The 19,284-nt window shown below is 40.5% G+C and overlaps 1 protein-coding gene across 7 annotated transcripts in view; it reads left to right on the forward strand.

The window, feature by feature from the left end:
• Positions 1-19,284, forward strand: part of LOC133607332 (protein turtle homolog B-like) — a 250,778-nt gene that overhangs the window by 213,692 nt on the left and 17,802 nt on the right. For 3 of the 7 annotated variants that reach the window (XM_061961847.2, XM_072913839.1, XM_072913842.1), the window contains 2 exons: positions 1,091-1,136; positions 2,480-4,114. In XM_061961847.2, the coding sequence (XP_061817831.2) occupies positions 1,091-1,136; positions 2,480-4,114 (1,681 nt within the window). Of the gene's footprint in view, positions 1-1,090; positions 1,137-2,479; positions 4,115-9,602; positions 9,649-15,971; positions 16,100-19,284 lie in introns of those variants that run through there. The other 4 variants (XM_072913841.1, XM_072913838.1, XM_072913840.1 and 1 more) reach the window with 4 other exon arrangements.

Here is a 19,284-nt window from a genome sequence, read left to right on the forward strand (position 1 = left end):
TTTGATGAGCATTCCTCAACTTTATCAGTATTTATTGCCACATTTCCCAACTTCTTTGTCACGTGTTGCTGGCATCAAATTCTAAAGTTAATGATTATTTGCAAAAAAAAAAAAATGTTTATCAGTTTGAACATCAAATATGCTGTCTTTGTAGCATATTCAACTGAATATGGGTTGAAAATGATTTGCAAATCATTGTATTCCGTTTATATTTACATCTAACACAATTTCCCAACTCATTTGGAAACGGGGTTTGTATATATAATTACAAATGACCACAAAATAGCGTGAATATAATGAGTGGAGATCTGCTTTGTCTCATTTACTGAAAAATCGAGCTTGCGTGCTAATCGCAAGCGAGTTTGAATGCCAACATGAACACGATCATCAATCAATCAACATGTATTTACATAGTCCTTAATCACAAGTGTCCCAAAACGCTTTACAAACTCACATCAACCACTTTTGATCTAAACCCACATCGGGGCAAAGAAAAACTCAAAAGACCCAAGCTGTGGGAAAACAATAAATCTTGAGAAAGGACCGCAGATGTAGAAACCCCCCTTCCAAGATGATCTAGATAATGCATCGGAAGGCCAACAGATTGTCATAGGGGGATCTTCTTCTTGGCTTTATAAGAAACTTTACGTATTCCCCCATTACAACCATCATGCCCCAGTCTAAACTTGTATAAACACATTGCTGTCTGAGCAACTAATATATCCAGAGAGATGTGAAGATCCCTACATGAACGTGTCTACAACAGAAAGTGAACCCACAGGGCGTTACATAAACTAAATGGGAAGCATGACGTTTTGCCGTTACCATTAAGAAACACTTTAAAACCTTCACAAATGAATAAACAAGATAAACATTTTTGAATAAAATATTGCTCTGAAGATGTTTCTTCTGCCAAGCAAAATATATTGTGTGTTAATTTACGTATGTTTTTATTCTTAAATACAATTTTAAAACACCAGCTTGTAGAGTACTTTTTGAGCACAATTGAACAATACTATGATAACCGTAATATTACTTTTTCATAGTGTTACTGACATTTCACCCTGTAATAATCTGTTTATTTTTCTAGATCCCCCTCTTTCCATAACACACTGCAGAAAAAGTATGGCATCGCCGTAAGTACAGTACAAACTGCACGATACACACACAACTCATGAACAGCAATTACAATGAGTAATCTGTAGACTACAGACTACTAGAGCTGATTGGTGTTCTTGTTACAGTCAGTCCTTAATACAGTACTTCGTTATCAAAACTGCACTGAAATCATCACAGTTTTTTTTAAAGCATTGTTGAATCAAACGATCAATGAGATTATGCATGTTTTTATAGTTGCATCAAAATAACATAATAGTCAAATATATCATATTAATGATAAATGGCTGCCATTAAATACACTTTATTGACACCCTGTACAAGTTTCCTTGCTTCTAACTCAGGGGTTGTTTCTTCTTAAACAGTGCGTGAGTGGGATTTAAGAACTAATTTGTTAGTTGAATGAAACCCTTTGACCAGATTTGATTACCTGGACATTGGATACAGTATATTATTTTGTTACTGAATTTTATAATGTTCACAACCGTCATATCCAATAGAAGTCATTATTATATTTGGTATTTTTACATAAAGTGATATAAGTCAATGCAGATTCATGCTCGAAGTTCCAAGTTGAGATGTCATGCGTGTCATGCAAATTCTTCACCAAAACAGTCATCTTTACTGCAAACGTTGAACCCAAATCAGTTTGCCCAGGTAGTCTGCGTGTATGAGTATAAATGAGTTGTGTATTCACAGAAAATTGTTTACTAAAATCTGGCAAATCAAAGCCATAATTGTTTGATTTTCTGGGGAAATGCACATCAAAATACGCAAAGCATTCTGTGTGCGGGCACTTTGACGCTAAAGTGTAAACCAAGGCCAAGACTAGGGCTGTAACTTACGACTATTTTGATGGTCGACGAGTCATTGACTATCCTAACGATTAGTTGACTAATCGGAATATGAAGTGTACACCTATTCAGTGGCTTTAATTTAGCCATTTGTTTTCAAATACAGCTCACATACTGCCATGAAAAGCAAGATTGGCTTTGACGTGTTTAGAGTAAAATGTTCCCTTACATTTCATGTTTTCAACCCTGCTGTTGTTGCCGGTGGCCGTAGCAATTGTTCTCTTCCTGTTGCTGATGGTCACCAGTCGCACGAACTCGCACATTTGTTTCTGGAAAAACACAATGTTACCAACACTTATGGACAAATCATTTTGTCGCTGATAAATTTTAGAGATAATTTTTCTTGACAATGTCGACACATCGTTTGCACCCTTAGCCAAGACTTATACTGTATAAAATATTGATTGAGACCACCAATGTTTCTGTGGTACAGAATTTTCCAGTACAAATAGGTAGATAACTAGTGTAGTTTGAATTCCACATCATGTACTGTTTATGTTTCTCCATAGGCCATCATCAGGGAACGTGAGCCCAGAAAGCATTCGCTCCAAACCCTCCTCCCTAGCAGAATCATCAGAGGACAGTCATTCCCAACGTGGGAAGAAACCACCACTAAGTCCAGGGAAGAAGGAGGAGTCTCTGTACACGAGGACCAAAAGAGCAATAACCAGCAAGAAATACATTTCCAAACTTGAAGCTGAAGCAACAATACCCATTGAACTCATCAGCCGTGGCCCAGATGGACGTTTTGTCATTGATCCTACTGATGCAGAATTGTCTGTCAAGTCCCGAAGAATTGAGGGCTTTCCCTTTGTAGAAGAATCCGATCTCTATCCTGAATTCCGGCAATCAGATGAAGAAAACGACGATCTGAGACCTCTTCCACCAGTCATGGCCCCCCTTCGGCCTCACCAGATTTCACCCATCTCCAGTCATGAGTCCTACCTCCAGCCTCCAGCCTACAGCCCTCGTTTTCAGAGGCCTTTTGAAGGTATGACCATCATGGAGAGCAGTCAACTTCAGGCCACAGGGCAGATTCGAGGCTCACTCCATCACAGGTCTTTCTATGGCTACTTGGGCCCGCCTGGAGATCATGATCCTCGTCCTCCTTTTTACATGACTGATACCAGTCCCCTTAGCTCTGTCATGTCTTCCCCTCCGTACCTGAGTGAAGGTCCTTTTGGTTACTCCATGATTCCAGAAGAAATGGGAGATGGTGATTTCACACAATATTCTGTCTCCGGCTTCCCTTATCCTCTGACACTCACTTCTTCTTCTCATTCACCAGAGTTTTGGCGGGGAATGGATTTCACCTTCTCAACTATGGAGGGGCCCCAATTAATTTTCCCGCCACAGCCCTCTGTGCGTCTCCGCCATGACCCTCCGTATCCACCTCCACCTCATGTTCTTCCCCTTGGTGCTTTTCAGCCCTCCTCCCTCACGATGCCTACCTATCCATCTGTTTTGCCACTAGTAGGTTCACAGAGCCACTCAAGCAAGTCTCCTGGCAGGGCCAAGCCTCATGGCTCTCCAGGCAGGCGTTTAGCAAGGCCGGAGGCTCATTTAGGGCAGCTAAGACACACAAGCCACGGAATGGGTGTTCCACTTTTTCCTTACACCGATCCTTTGGCCCACATCGCCCCAAGCACGTTCAGTAGCCTAGATACCCGATGGTTTGAATCTACCCCTCGTTTTAGTCCAAGACAGATTCGTAGGATAGATTCTGGTGTACATCAGGTGGTTCTCCAGCCCTCTCGACTTTCCCCTCTCACCCAGAGCCCCTTTAGTTCCCACGAGGGCTCTCCTGAGATTGTTATACGTCCTCGGCCTCGTCCAAACATTGTTCAAGCTCCCATACCCCCAGAGATGTCTGAAATTACCCTGCTACCTCCATCTACAGCCACCTTCTCAAGGAGATCTTCCCCTTCTTCCTCACCTGCACTAGGCCAGGGTAGCAGAAGAGCCAGTCCTAGCTATCGTTCCCACATGGCCTTTGCTTCATCTGCGAGCAGCTATCCAGCTTCCCAGTCCCCATCACCTCCCATGGAAAGCAGCAACATATGTGGGCAGATACCATCTCCGAGGAGGACTGAGGAGGGGATCCTTCCATCTGAGCCCTCTCCACCCCAGTTGTCCGCTTCAGGGTAGGTGTGTTAGTTGTGTAGGTAGGCACTTCATTTGAGTCATCTGCCCAGCCCATGATGCTTTGTTATGGCTTCACTTTGGTTACTAACGCAGTGTGCAATAACCATCAACTTGAAATACCATCTTAGTAGATGTCTATTTCTTACTTCAGTTTACATTCGTGTAAACACCTTGAAAATGTAATCTCAGAAAGTTATTTCAAATCGTTGCTTATTTTAATTTGAGACATTAAGTTGGAAGTATTCCAAAAAATCATTGTTTCTAAATATATTTACAAAGCACTAGCAATGCAAAAGTCCATTAACTATTTAAATGTAAGATTAGTAAATCATAATAGAATAAATTACAAACTAATGTTACCCATACTTTTGTTCCACAGATTATGCTTCAGACCTTTAGAAACCAAAGTCTGTCAGTGACTACATTAACATGCACACAATATTCTGGTTTAGGTTGATGTCTTTAAGGCAAGACGTGTTTGTATTCTCAAGCAATCAGAATATTGCTGTTTACATGTTAAACAGCACACAGGATTACCAATATTGTTGATTATTGTGTTTTCCGCCAAATGCTGTTGCCTTGGGGGTTTTGCATCATATGCTGATCAGGACCTTTACAGTTTAAGTTGACTTCATTTATATTGACAACTCATTAAGCCCTGCACCACCGGGTTCTTTTTTCTGTACTGTCATTGACTGCTATTATCAACATAAAAAATTTCAGGATGTTCCGATACAACAACGATGTTAGAGCTTAAGTATTGGCTGATATGAATATTGATACGATAAAAGCACAAATCACCCTTTTATTATTTTGTAGTGTAGTCAAACAGAGAGCAATGGTTTGTGTGAAAAGCACTAACTTAACTTACCTGCTGTCTTTAATTAAGTTGACGTGGAGTGGTATTTTTTGCAACACTTAGTGGCCACAATAATTCATAAAGTAAAAGGGGAACTGCACTTTTTGAAGGGAATTTGCATCATTCACAATCCTTATGTAACAAGTAAATAAATGCCATCAAGAGTTTGCTTACAATGGAGCCTATGGGAGTCACTCTATTCTGCCTGAAGAGAGCTTTAACATCCAAACACCTCCATCACGCTTTACACACTGTAAGTATATATGTAATGTAGTAACAGGCACATTCGGCACATTAATTTTAAAAACACATCACAACGTTTACTTTTTCCTTCGACGACTTCGCTGATTATTACTCACTGCAGACTTAATAACAGCCAATAAACATAAAACTTACTGTACAATGTCTGCCGTCAATAGGATGCCGACTGCTAGGATGTTCATATATTCCCATTTAGATAAAGAATGACTCCAAATACTTGCAAAGAAAAAAGTATATTGGAATCCAAGTGTCTTTTCGTATATTTCTCGCCATTCCCGGGTCTAATTTGGATGCCAAAGTCGGAATTTATAATATATTAGGTAGGAACCGCAGATCCCTTCCCCAACAACAACAATGCAAATCATGCAGACTTTGTGGGAGCCAACAACGATACATTTGGGACAAATGATGGTCCAGAACCTTATAATGTTGATCGTGTATATAAGGAGGCTGAGCTACAAGTTTTACAAGCTCTGCTAAACAGATCCAGCTTTAGTGTAACACTAAGCATTATGTAGCAGTATTGCTAAGTGCTAAACAAGAAAAACAAACTACAAACATAATAAAACGATCTCTTACTGTACGATGTCTGTCAGTTAATAACAGCAGCGTTCACAGTGAGGTGCTAACATGACAAGCAGTGTTAGTAAGTTAGTTACCTGCTGTTCATCGCCAACATTGCCGCTGTTGGTCTGGTGAAGATTCACTTCCGGCTTGGACGGGTTTGAAAAGGAGTCATTCATTCAACGTTTTCACATTCTGTGTCTGCTAATGTTTGTGGTAGTATTTTGTCTCTTTTATGAACTATCCATTTTGCAAGTATTGCAAGTTGCCCTGTTGTCATCCTTTCTTGCCATCGTTTACAAAACTGGCAAATGATTCCCAGGAAACACTGGCAGCCGGTTCTAAACTAGAACCGCTTTTTGATTCCCATCCATATTTATTGCCCATTCTCCTAATGTCTCTGGCCAAAGTCACAAGTCAATGGAAATGATTATGCGACCTGTCAACAACTCTTTCTAGTTTAGGCAAGGTTCACAGACTTAAACTGGCATGCAAAATGTATGACTAAGATCTCCAAAACTGAAAAAACTGAAACAAACTGCCTGATGGAGAATGTTTTAGCTTGGTGCAAAGATAAAACGTGTGTTGCCATGGTGCTATACCAACGTAGAGGTTGCACTGAGTTTCGTGTTGTGGTTTGTCAATTTAATCGGTGCTAAAAAGCACAATTTTAACATGTAAAATGCCTTTTAAAAAACAAAATCAACTTTTGGATAAGAAATATTGTATGAAAAAACAATGTAATAGAATGAACTCCAAACAACTCAGTAATGTTATGAAGTAATGTAAAAATAATTTGCAGCATTTATCTTGGAAAGCTTACTTCTACTGTATCTCCTTACAGTTGCTTCTCCGTCAAACACACCATCAACAGCCTCTACATATTTTCATGGCTAAATGTTTGTTGTTTAGACATAATTTCAACATTCTTTGCTGGCGTCATCGACTCATTCTGCTTTAGAATGGTGCAAAGAAGTGGCGCTACCCTTAACCTGTGTCACTCTCTGTCATGTTTTTGTGTATTTTCTTTATTTCAATGACTATCATCCACTTCTTTTCAGCATTGTCCTTCACACTCACTTTATTTGTTTCATGGATGAAAAAACAATGTTATGTCGATCTCTAGCTATAAGCCAGGGGTGTCCAAACTAAGGCCACAGGGCAAGTGCCACCTGCCAGCGTCTTCAATTTGAAACGGTGTATTCATATCATATACAAATAGCTAGCATTCCATCAGCAGCCATGTCATGGCCAACTGAAGTAATTCAACCATTAATTGTACTTGTAAGGAAATACAGCAAAGCAATACTTATATGACCCAATCCAAACAACCTTCCCTAGTCATGGTGCAGGGAAAAAAAATCCTTCAACACAAAAATTCAACAAACATTGTTACACATAACACAACTTGTTCATTGGACTTTGTGGATATTATAAAAAAAAATGTCCAATCACCATACATTCAACAAAATTACACCCATTTAAATCCATTACACGAGATGATGGGAAACATGCAAAACACTTTCTCCACACTTATCCATGTTTGTCGCACTTTAGCTGCTTGATATTTCTGATTGATTAAAAAACCTTGAGGTTGAGACGAAAGTAAACAAGGTAAGAGTTGAACTTTCACATTCTCTTAATAACCAATTATAATAATTATTAATTATATATCATTATATTATTATAACAATATGTACTCATATATATACGTCCACATTTTTTAAGCCCAATTCGGCCCACTAGTCAAAACGTTTGGAAACCCCTGCTATAGGCTAATGCGAGGGAGCAAAACCGGCTGTTTTGGTCTCATCTCTTGAACGATAGGGGGCGCGTAACCTAAAATTTGCTCTTAAACTGAAGCATAACAAATAGCCTAATCAGACAGATTACCATAGTGGGAAACTGTACCAAACAGCTTTTATAACAAGCTTAGATATATTCATACAATGGCATGGAAAGTCAAAGAAGTTGGTTCACAGCACACTACTTACGGTATGCTGTGTTCCATTTGTACTGAGTGGTCAGAATTTCTGTGTTACTAGTCAGAAGTCTGAACCGGAACGGCCCCCGGATTTCCGAAAGTCCTCACCACTCCGAAGTTGGCTTTCAAAGATGGCTGCTTTATTTGTTAACAATAATTTAAGCTCCTGTAATATCCTTTATTTGCACTTCCTACTAGTTTTTGCCGCACTTATTTAGCCGTATCCTTTGTATTGTTGGACGTGTAATATGGTAATGTTACTATTGTGTAAATTACTTTTTTGTGACATATGTGTTCTGTACTACATTGCTAACAACTGCTCTTTTGTCTTACCTCTTCGTCCATCATGTTTAAAGGTTGTAGAAGGATCGCATATTTGTCCAGAAGTTGTTTATATTCAAACACGGCAAGCACAAAAATAGTTTTTGTGGATCTGGCCATCTTGAATTCTGTCTTTGTAACTGGAACGCTCATTACTCGGTTGTTACGTCATTCCTAGCTCTGACTTCCAACTTCTGAGCTAAATGAACCAAAACTGGAATTTGGGCAAGAAAGTACAACTATCTATGTATGAGTTTTAACTAGGTATGTAACTTCAAGATTACCGGTACTAATGATAAACCGCGGTGATATTCCCAACGGTTAGTATTACTATTTCAAGTATGATTTACTGTAAAACCGTGATTGATTCCCACACTTCGATAAACTTACAGGACTGTGATACTGCTCATTACCCGGAGAAGCAGCTAGCATGCTGAGCAAAATAAAAAGGAAGACGATAACCATATAACACTAAAATAACAACAGCATGGCTCTTAAAAAGCCAAAACAATATAACTTTTTTTTTTTTATGGCAAGCAATGTATATGTTTTGTGTCTGCAGTTTATTTTTTTGAAAATAAAACTTGGTTTAAAAATAAGCACTCTTTAAGTATACCGTGATAATATTGTAATGGTGATGTGAAATGTTCATATCGTTACACCTCTAGTCTTAATCATTTATGGCAAGATATTTGTGTGTATCCTTACCCTGATATGTGTTGTCTATATGTAGCTTGTTTAGTGTTACATAGAATTTCTGTGCATTTTTTACATTTACATGTATACGTGAGCTAATATTGGGGTCGACACAGATATATCCAATCAGGTTGTTAATTTCTAAATAAATAAATTGTTTCGGAATTTGGAAAAAAAAAAGATATTCAGTAAGTTTTCTAAATATTCACTATATTGTGGTTAAAACAGGAATATTGTGTGCATGTAAACGTATTGATTGAGAATAGTTTGTATTTTTGCTATTAGAATGCATGATTTCTTTGGCACATGCCTCTTAAAGTGGAGCATACATCAACTCACGATGCTTTTCCCCATCTGGATCATACATTGCCTTCCTTCCAATTACCAGGAGGAACTCCTTACTTATTCATCTAATTGAATCCCGCATAAATACCCATTGTTATATCTAGATCCAAGCGTTTAAGGATGCCTGTGTCATGCAGAGGGATGCTTGAAGAAGAATTCATCTTGGCAGGCCCTGCGGCCCATCCACGGCCTCAGTAACCTGACTTCATTACCAGTTCTCCCCTTCCAGATCCTTTCCCAACTTACTTGTCCTTCCCTTTTCTATATGGCTTTTTCCCAGCAATCCCTTTAGTTTCCTCCCAACAAGCCCAGGTCTGACTAGCAAGGAAAGGTTGTTGGGCAAAGTGTGTCACAGGGCCTGTCTGCTTCTCATGTTCCGCTATGTCTTCATCATTATCAGTTAGGTGGTTTTATTAGCTCCTGGAGTCTTACGTGCTTTGTTTTTGATTGATCTCAGCTATCTGGGCAGCGTTGTTGTGACCAGGTCCTCTACACCGCAATAGGTAAGGGTTGGATCCATGTCTGAAAGGGGGGGGTTAGCAGGTGGGGCTTTTTTGATCACCTCGTCCTTTAAAGGGGAATACAAGACAATGACTCTTTGTTCAATTTTGTCAACAGTGCTTTATTTTGTTCTTCTGTTTTTTCTTCTGTTTCTCTAAAGCTATGCATTTGATTCATGATGCATCCTGAATTATCTTCATAAACCATCTGTTAGACAATAGCTTATCAAGCCACCAGCATATTTTCATTATTCAATGTTTGCTTAATTATCGCATAGATTTTGCAAACGTTAAGTCTTGGTATAACAATACAGTAATACTTTATCCTACGAGCTTACTTGGTTCTGTGACAAAGCTCTTAACTCAAAACATTTGTTTTAAATCAACATCTCCAATTGGAATGCATTTAAATCAATGTAATCTGTGCTTCGCCCCCCAAAACAGCACAATTATAACATTCAACATGCCTTTTAAAAATACAAATAAAAAGTTAGATATGAAATATTGCATGAAAAACAATACAGTAAAATGTAGTACAAACAACTACAGCAGTTTTATAGAGTAATGTTATAATAAAGTACAGCATTTACCTTGGAGAGTGAACTTCAATGCTATCTCCTTCCAGCATGGATACATATCCACAGTTTAGATATTATTTTAACGTCCTTGGCTGGCATTATTCTCAGTCTGCTTCAGTATGGCGTAGAGAAGCAGTGCTTCACTAAATAGCTACACGCTCTGTCATGTTTTTGATTATTTCGTTTTTATGAATAACATCCACTGCTTTTTTCTCAGCACTGTCCTTCACAGTCACTTTCTTCCTTCTCATTGTTGAAAAACAAAGTCATGTCGATGCCTAGCTATTAGCAAATGCGCTAATGCTAGCAGGTAAAACTCGGATGTTTTGGGCGGATATTATGGGGTTCACTTTGGCATTCACTTTGTCAGCTAATGGCACGAATGCTTGCAACTCAAATGTGTGCTCGTAACTTAAAGCATAACAATTAGCCAATAGACAGCTCTTATCTCAAAACACCCTTAAGTTGGGGCACTCTTGCTGTAAGTTAAGGTATCACTGGACTAATACTTACGTCCAAAGTATTTGAAATATTGTTCATTGGTAGTAAATTAATAACACTAGTAGGACTATTTGGTGCTACTGAGACCAGGGGTGTCTAAATGTTTTTCAATAAGGGCACTATCGCTAGCCAAAGACCAGGCGATACTGTATTTGTTTAGATGCGTACGCGAGACACATCCTGACCTTCACATAATATGAGAAAACACATAACGTGAGAAATCGGTACACCTTTTTACCAAATTGAATGTCCCGTACCAAAAAATTGGATTACAAATATATGTACTACTCAGTGGCCTAGTGGTTAGAGTGTCCGCCCTGAGATCGGTAGGTTGTGAGTTCAAACCCCGGCCGAGTCATACCAAAGACTATAAAAATGGGACCCATTATGTACCTGCTTGGCACTCAGCATCAAGGGTTGGAATCGGGGGTTAAATCACCAAAGATTATTCCACCGCTGCTGCCCACTGCTCCCCTCACCTCCCAGGGGGATGGGTCAAATGCAGAGGACAAATTTCACCACACCTAGTGTGTGTGTGACAATCATTGGTACTTTAACTTTAACTTTATCTTTACTGTACCATGTGGGTACTGAATTCTGTACTGTTATAGATACTGACCAAATGTTGTCGGCACTAACAGGTATCGATTCTCGTAATATCAGTACCATGTTCCAATACCTTTGTTGCTTTTGACATCAGCAGACTAAACATCACCACCGACACTTGGTGGGGAAACAAACACTCAAGCAGCACGAAGAGCGAACTGCCTCTAGTTAATGTTGCAATTAACAATGCCAATAAAGCAAGAAGTAGCCCCTGGAATGCTAAGTAAGGCTCCACTTTTCAAAATGCTAGCTTGATGCTAATTTACTTTGGCTTTGCCATTTACATGCTACAGATTAGCATTAGGAATTTTACATGGCGATTTCAACACCTCTAAAGTTGGTAATTAAAACTACAACTAATGCATGTTCAATACAATTGCTGGTGTGTAAAAAGTACAATACCTACAGTATAAAGACTTTGTAGGACTCAACAAAAAACAAAACTGGAACATTCAACCTAATGGCAAAGACTATTTCCTAGCAACACCGTAGCCTACACACTACTGCCATCTAACGTCTTGAAATTGCAACTGCATGCAAAGTATTATGTGTAATATTTGCAAATGAGATTTACAAATGTAATTAGAATATGAGATATAACAGATGGACAGCACTGTTATCATAATCACCTCGTTTCACAATATTACATGAAAAAAATAGATTTTGTTATCATGAGTACGAAAGATTGGTACCGTTGAGTACTGGTATCAATTCTCAGGTACCGAGAATTGGTCATATATTGATTCAAATGTGAAAGCTACCCGTCCCTAAACCATTACACCCCTACTTCACAGATGCTTATATTTCATGACAGCGAATGGACCCAGTACATGTTTAGTATAGGTTATCATTTATTTACAAGTATCAGTTTTTACTGGGCTAACTTAAAAAGTAGTTCAAGCAAAATCGTATTTAATTAATACAGTACAGCGATACCACGGTTTTCGTTTGTATTCACGATTTATCCAAATCCAATGATTCTGTTCCAGACACTTAAAAATATTAATTAATTTGAGCAAAACAGGAGACGAGAACAGGATAGCTACACGGATGACAAAGTTATTTCTTCTATGGTGTGTCTCACCTTCTTTATCAAAGAGCTGGTGTTTGCAACTTTTCTATGGCCCAATGGTGCCTTTTTTTGCAGTCATTCTTGATCATTACAGAGACTGAGTCACTAATCAAATCAAATCAAATCAACTTTATGTCATGACTTGGACTATGACGTGGTTTGTTCTCCCGTGGTGCAAATTAACATTTGGACCAGACATGGCGTGAAGGTGAAGACATTATTTATTTTACACTAACAAAAGAACAAAAAGCGCGCTCAGGGCGGATGTACAAACTTTACTAACGAAAACAAAAGACTTGCACGGGGGCAAAAAACTATGAACAACAAAAAACACTAACTGTGGCCTTGGCGTGGAGGGTCTGGTGCTAGCCGTGGAGCGGCGACAGGTGCTAGCCGTGGAGCGGCGACAGGTGCTAGCCGTGGAGCGGCGACAGGTGCTAGCCTTGGAGCGGCGACAGGTGCTAGCCTTGGAGCGGCGACAGGTGCTAGCCTTGGAGCGGCGACAGGTGCTAGCCTTGGAGCGGCAACAGGTGCTAGCCTTGGAGCAACTAGCCGTGGTGCTAGCCTTGGAGCAGCTACAGTTGCTAGCCGTGGTGCTAGCCTTGGAGCAGCTAGCCGTGGTGCTAGCCTTGGAGTAGGTGGAGGTGGCCTAGCTGGGGGTTGCGGCTTGGCAGGTCGGAAGACTGGTGAGGGCGGTCGTGCTGGAGGCTGTGGCTTGACGGGTCGGAAGACTGGTGAGGGCGGTCGTGCTGGAGGCTGTGGCTTGACAGGTCGGAAGACTGGTGGTGGCGGCCGTGCTGGAGGCTGTGGCTTGGCATGGTGATGCCGAGCCACCCCACCAACACAGCTCCCGACCCCAGCCCCCCCCTCAAGGGGCGGATACCAGACGCGCTCCCTGCGGTCTGGAACTCTCTCTAGGGGTGGGCGGAGGGAGGTCTGGAGGGGGGCTGAAATTTCCCCTTTAAGTTGTCCACAATGGGGTTTTTTTTTATCCCCCACCTGGGGTTGTGTGGGCGGAAAAAAAGAAACATTTTGTGACGGGGACGTGGCTTGAGTCTTGGGGGGCAAGGACAGTCCCAGTGAGCGGGTCTGTGAAAAAATTTTCTGGAAGTGTCTGATTCTGGCAAAAAAGTCCTTTGCTGGTGACTGATAGACAAAGTTAACAGAATTTAAAAAAAAATCTTGGTCTCTGACGTCATCACCAGAGGGTGGGGTGACGTCATGACAAGGCGGCGGCGTGATGTCATCTGCGGGAAAACTTATTTGCTGACGACATCTGTCAGGACTTTGACTGTGGCTTGGTTTGTTCTCCCGTGGTGCAAATGAACATTTGGACCAGACATGGCGTGAAGGTGAAGACATTATTTATTTTACACTAACAAAAGAACAAAAAGCGCGCTCAGGGCGGATGTACAAACTTGACTAACGAAAACAAAAGACTTGCACGGGGGCAAAAAACTATGAACAACAAAAAACACTAACTGTGGCAATAATAAATAAACTTACTTGGCATGGACATGAAGTGCGCAGAGATGGACAGAGTGTGACAGGGGGCATAAATGCGGGGATGTCGTCAGGACGAACAACAGAAAATGAAAAGCTTAAATAACAGACATGATTAACGAAAGCAGGTGCGTGACTCAAAACGTGAACAGGTGCGTGACGTGACAGGTGAAAACTAATGGTTGCTATGGTGACAAACAAGAGTGCACAATGAGTCCAAACGTGGAACAGGTGAAACTAATGGGTAATCATGCAAACAAGACAAGGGAGTGAAAAGCCAGAAACTAAACAAAACATGACTTAAAACAAAACATGATTACACAGACATGACACTTTATTTATAAAGCACATTTAAAATTTACCACAGGGGTAGCCAAAGTGCTGTACAATGGGCAGGTTAAAAGATAATACGAGAACCGAGCAAACACAACACAACACAAACAGAACACGATAAAAAATAAATAAATAAAACATAAAAACAAGTTCACAGCAGGTGTATTATGGGGCGCCATTGCAGGATGGATATCACTCAGTGTTAAAAGCCATGGAATAAAAGTATGTTTTTAAGAGAGATTTAAAAACAGGAAGAGAGCAGGCTTGTCTAACACTCAGAGGTAGGTCGTTCCAGAGCTTGGGAGCAGCAGCGGCGAAAGCTCTGTCACCTCTAAGCTTCAGCCTTGTGTCAGGGACCGTCAGTAGCAGCTGATCGGCTGATCTTAGGGATCGGGTGGGGCAGTAAGGCTGAAGGAGGTCGGAGAGGTATGTACTAACATGTTTAATTCGTTGTTTGGGCACTCAATTCCTTGTTATGAAAGACCCTTCAACACATTACAAAAATCGGCCTTACGAAAACCAAGGTACAGTACCATTGCATATTTATCTATCAAAAAACAAGGACCCACACTTTTTACTTAGATATTTTTATATTTCTATATTTGGACACATTTCCTTCACCCTTTATGTGTCTATATGGAGCTTGAATGAAACAACTACTTTTAGTTATCTTTACAAGTCGCGTGGTGTTTCTCACGGCCACGTCTGCACCAGTGCCACACTAACTCAGCATGTGCACCATATTGAGCGGCCAGAGCAAATATTCAGCTTAATGTCATTAATATTTTTTGCTGAGGTCTTGGAGCGCAGGGAGGCCGAATCTTAAGTTCAAGTCAACTGCTCGATGAAAAGCTTTTGAATGTATTCCCCTTTAAAGTTATGTTCCATGTGCAAACTGCCATGCATGCCATTGCTAAATATTGCTCCTCCGTTTCCCCCAAAAAATTCTATACATATATTCTAATTAATTCTTGTTACATTTGTTGTCCTAGTGCTTCGCTTTTCTTTGGCTTATTTTTCATTATGTGACTGTTCCCGCGTAGTCATTCCCCCCCCAGCCATCTCTCCCCCTGTCAGCATGGTGAAGCCCATTGTAGACAGTTTCCATGTCTATGAATACATATTGATAATGCTTCGTTGCTCAGCTGTGAGTTTTCTCTCCTCTAATGATCCTTGCTTTTTCTCTGCAGCCACAGTGGGAAGATGAGCCCACTGTAATGCTAATTGTTTTCTGTGCTTTGAGAAGTATACAGCGTGCCTGTGTGTGTATGTGTGGGCTGCCATAAGTGCCTCTTTAAAGATATCAAGGTTTTTTTGTTTTTTTATTCAACCAACAGACTGTTTTCAGAATAAATAAGCTCTATATCAAATAAGAGCATCGAGGTTGTAACACAACTTCACATTAAAAATACAGTTTACTCTTACGACTCTGAAATTAACAGTATGTCCTTTTCTTGATAACTGAACTCATTTAATCCTTGAATGTTGTAGCCTTTGGCTCAATTTGAGAAACAAATATATATGTCTTACGTGCTGTTTACAATGTTAGAGGCTGTAGTGCTATTTAAAATACTACTACTATCAATCATGCAGTTCATCAAGTCATCAAGTGCTGTTCGGATAAAGCTGGGCTGGGATTGTACAATTATGCCACTCCTTGTCCCAGAAACAGTCAACTTTCTGGGTTTGACGTGAAGTTACCTCTTGTTCCCTCTTTTCTCCTCCTAATTTAGAAAACGTCGAGGGGCGCCTCATGTTCTTTCAGGGTCTGAGAGGATTGACCTTCTGCGATACCAACGTATAAGAAAAGCAAAGAAGATGACGATGAATAACAATAATTCCAAGACTAGGAGGAAAGCAGGTGTGTTCACGCTCATTTTGTGTTCATTTAGAAGGTTTAAAACATTCACACAATAAACTGCAGATATTTACGCACATAGAAATTAAACAACATCCACATCAAACATTGTACACAATGAATGTTACTCATCACAATTAAACCAAAGCATTATCGCCCTCGACTTGACAAATGTAAAACCACCTGTACACTGCTGCTGGAATTTTAATTTTCCTGAGGGAACTCTCCTGAAGGAATCAATAAAGTACTATCTATCTATCTATTTATCTATCTATCTATCTATCTATCTATCTATCTATCTATCTATCTATCTATCTATCTATCTATCCATCTATCTATCTAAATGAGCTCTGATTGCCAGTGACTCTCAGACAAAAAAAACACACAACCACGAATACACAAGAGATCACAAAGTCAGCAATTTAAATACAAAACAAACTAAACTTCTCTCTACACAATATCTACTTGCCAAGATCTGACCCAAGTTTTGTGCTAAAGTGTGGATTTCTACCATTGTTGCTGCTTGTCCGGAACAGTGTCCGCCGCTTAAAAGATTTGACAGGGCAGAACGTCCATATTCTTTTGTCCAGTCGTTGTTAAAGGCCTACTGAAATGAGATTTTCTTATTTAAACGGGGATAACAGGTCCATTCTATGTGTCATACTTGATCATTTCGCGATATTGCCATATTTTTGCTGAAAGGATTTAGTAGAGAACATTGACGATAAAGTTCGCAACTTTTGGTCGCTGATAAGTAGCAGACAAGTAGCGTGACGTCACAGGTTGTGGAGCTCCTCACATCTGCAGATTTTTTACAATCATGGCCACCAGCAGCGAGAACGATTCGGACCGAGAAAGCGACGATTTCCCCATTAATTTGAGCGAGGATGAAAGATTTGTGGATGAGGAAAGTGAGAGTGAAGGTCTAGAGGGCAGTGGGAGCGATTCAGATAGGAAAGCTGCTGTGAGAGGCGGGTGGGACCTGATATTCAGCTGGGAATGACTAATAGTCACTGCCGTTGTGTCCTTGGGCAAGACACTTTACCCACCCGCTCCCAGTGCCACCCACACTGGTTTACATGTAACTGAGATATATAAATGTAATTCACTTCACTTCACTTCACTAAAACAGTAAATAAACACAAGACATATATATACTCTATTAGCCACAACACAACCAGGCTTATATTTAATATGCCACAAATTAATCCCGCATAACAAACACCTCCCCCTTCCCGTCCATATAACCCGCCAATACAACTCAAACACCTGCACAACACACTCAATCCCACAGCCCAAAGTACCGTTCACCTCCCCAAAGTTCATACAGCACATATATTTCCCCAAAGTCCCCAAAGTTACGTACGTGACATGCATATAGCGGCACGCATGTACGGGCAAGCGATCAAATGTTTGGAAGCCGCAGCTGCATGCGTACTCACGGTACCGTGTTTGCGTATCCAACTCAAAGTCCTCCTGGTAAGAGTCTCTGTTGTCCCAGTTCTCCACAGGCCAATGGTAAAGCTTGACTGTCATCTTCCGAGAATGTAAACAATGAAACTGCGGCTGTGTTTGTGTTGCTGCATGCCGGCCGCTATACACCGCTTCCCACCTACAGCTTTCTTCTTTGCTGTCTCCATTGTTCATTGAACAAATTGCAAAAGATTCACCAACACAGATGTCCAGAATACTGTGGAATTTTGCGATGAAAACAGACGACTTAATAGCTGGCCACCATGCTGTCCCAAAATGTCCTCCACAATCCGTGACGTCACACGCTGACGTCATCATACCGAGACGTTTTCAGCAGGATATTTTGTGCGAAATTTAAAATTGCACTTTAGTAAGCTAACCCGGCCGTATTGGAATGTGTTGCAATGTTAAGATTTCATCATTGATATATAAACTATCAGACTGCGTGGTCGGTAGTAGTGGGTTTCAGTAGGCCTTTAAAAGTCAGACTTTCGCAATTTATTTGGATTTTTTTTAGGGTTAAATGAAGTATTCTTCTACTCACCCCAGTGCTTCTTCATTGTGACACGTATGTCTCGCTGTTGCCCACTGTAGGGTGGCGGGAGAACTGCATACATGACCAACCCTAGTTTAAATGGTTTCATGTAGCCTGTTTTGGTGATGTTCTGCGGCCAAATGAAAAGCTTTGGCAGACCGGATGTGGCCCGCAGTTGAATAGGCCTGCCTTAATTGCTTCCAATTGGTGCCTGTCACACGGCAGTAAAACGTCTGATCAAACAAAACAGAAGTCATCGTCATGGACTCACTAGCTGCGGATGCTTGGTCCCCAATCAGCTAAACAGACTCAATTATTTCACGGTGATGTTTTGGTGAATTTACGGAACTGAAACAATACATAAAGAATGCTATTGTAAGTTAATGACACTAACACAGACAATTGTAAATGTGTCAGCATGTTTGCTAATGCTAACAACACTTGCTTGATTATGATGGCGGGCACAAATATGTAGGAAAACCCTCTTACAGACATCACACATGGAAAGATTCAATTGTATGAATTGCTTTAGTTGTATTTGAAAACTTTCAAACGTTGCTTGGAGTGATAAATGAAGAATCTTTTCACGCAGAAATACTATGGGCGGTTTTACTTCCGGTTCAAGGCATGAAACACGAAGTACATTTTCAACCCGCACCACCTACAGTGAGCAATCTTGTCCACAAATGGCGCCATAGAACAAACAATAACACACCTTTTCTCTATGTCTCTGTCGGTGTTCTATGAGAACTCTTTGTTGAATACAAAACATTCTAGTCGTTCGCAAAGAAAAATCCATAAACTGGCTGCACCCTTTTTTTATAAGCCGAAATGTTGAAAGCATTGGAAAAAAGTAGCGGCTTATAGTCCGGAAAAAACAGTAATGCCTTCCGCCCGATTGTAGCTGAGATAGGCTCCAGCGCCCCCCGCGACCACAAAGGGAATAAGCGGTAGAAAATGGATGGATGGAATGTACAGCAGGTACCTTGGAGAGTGGACTTATGGTATCTCCTTGCAACTGTTTCTCTGCCAAACACACCATCAGCAGCTTCTCCATATTTAAATGGCAAAATATCTGCCTTTTTAAAATGCTATTTTAACTGAGTCAATCTGCTTCAGTATGGTGCAGACTAGCAGTGATACGCTAATTCTGCTTCGCTTGCTCACGTTTTTCCATGAA

The sequence above is a fragment of the Nerophis lumbriciformis genome, linkage group LG09, assembly GCF_033978685.3.
Source record: "Nerophis lumbriciformis linkage group LG09, RoL_Nlum_v2.1, whole genome shotgun sequence".
NCBI lineage: Eukaryota > Metazoa > Chordata > Actinopteri > Syngnathiformes > Syngnathidae > Nerophis > Nerophis lumbriciformis.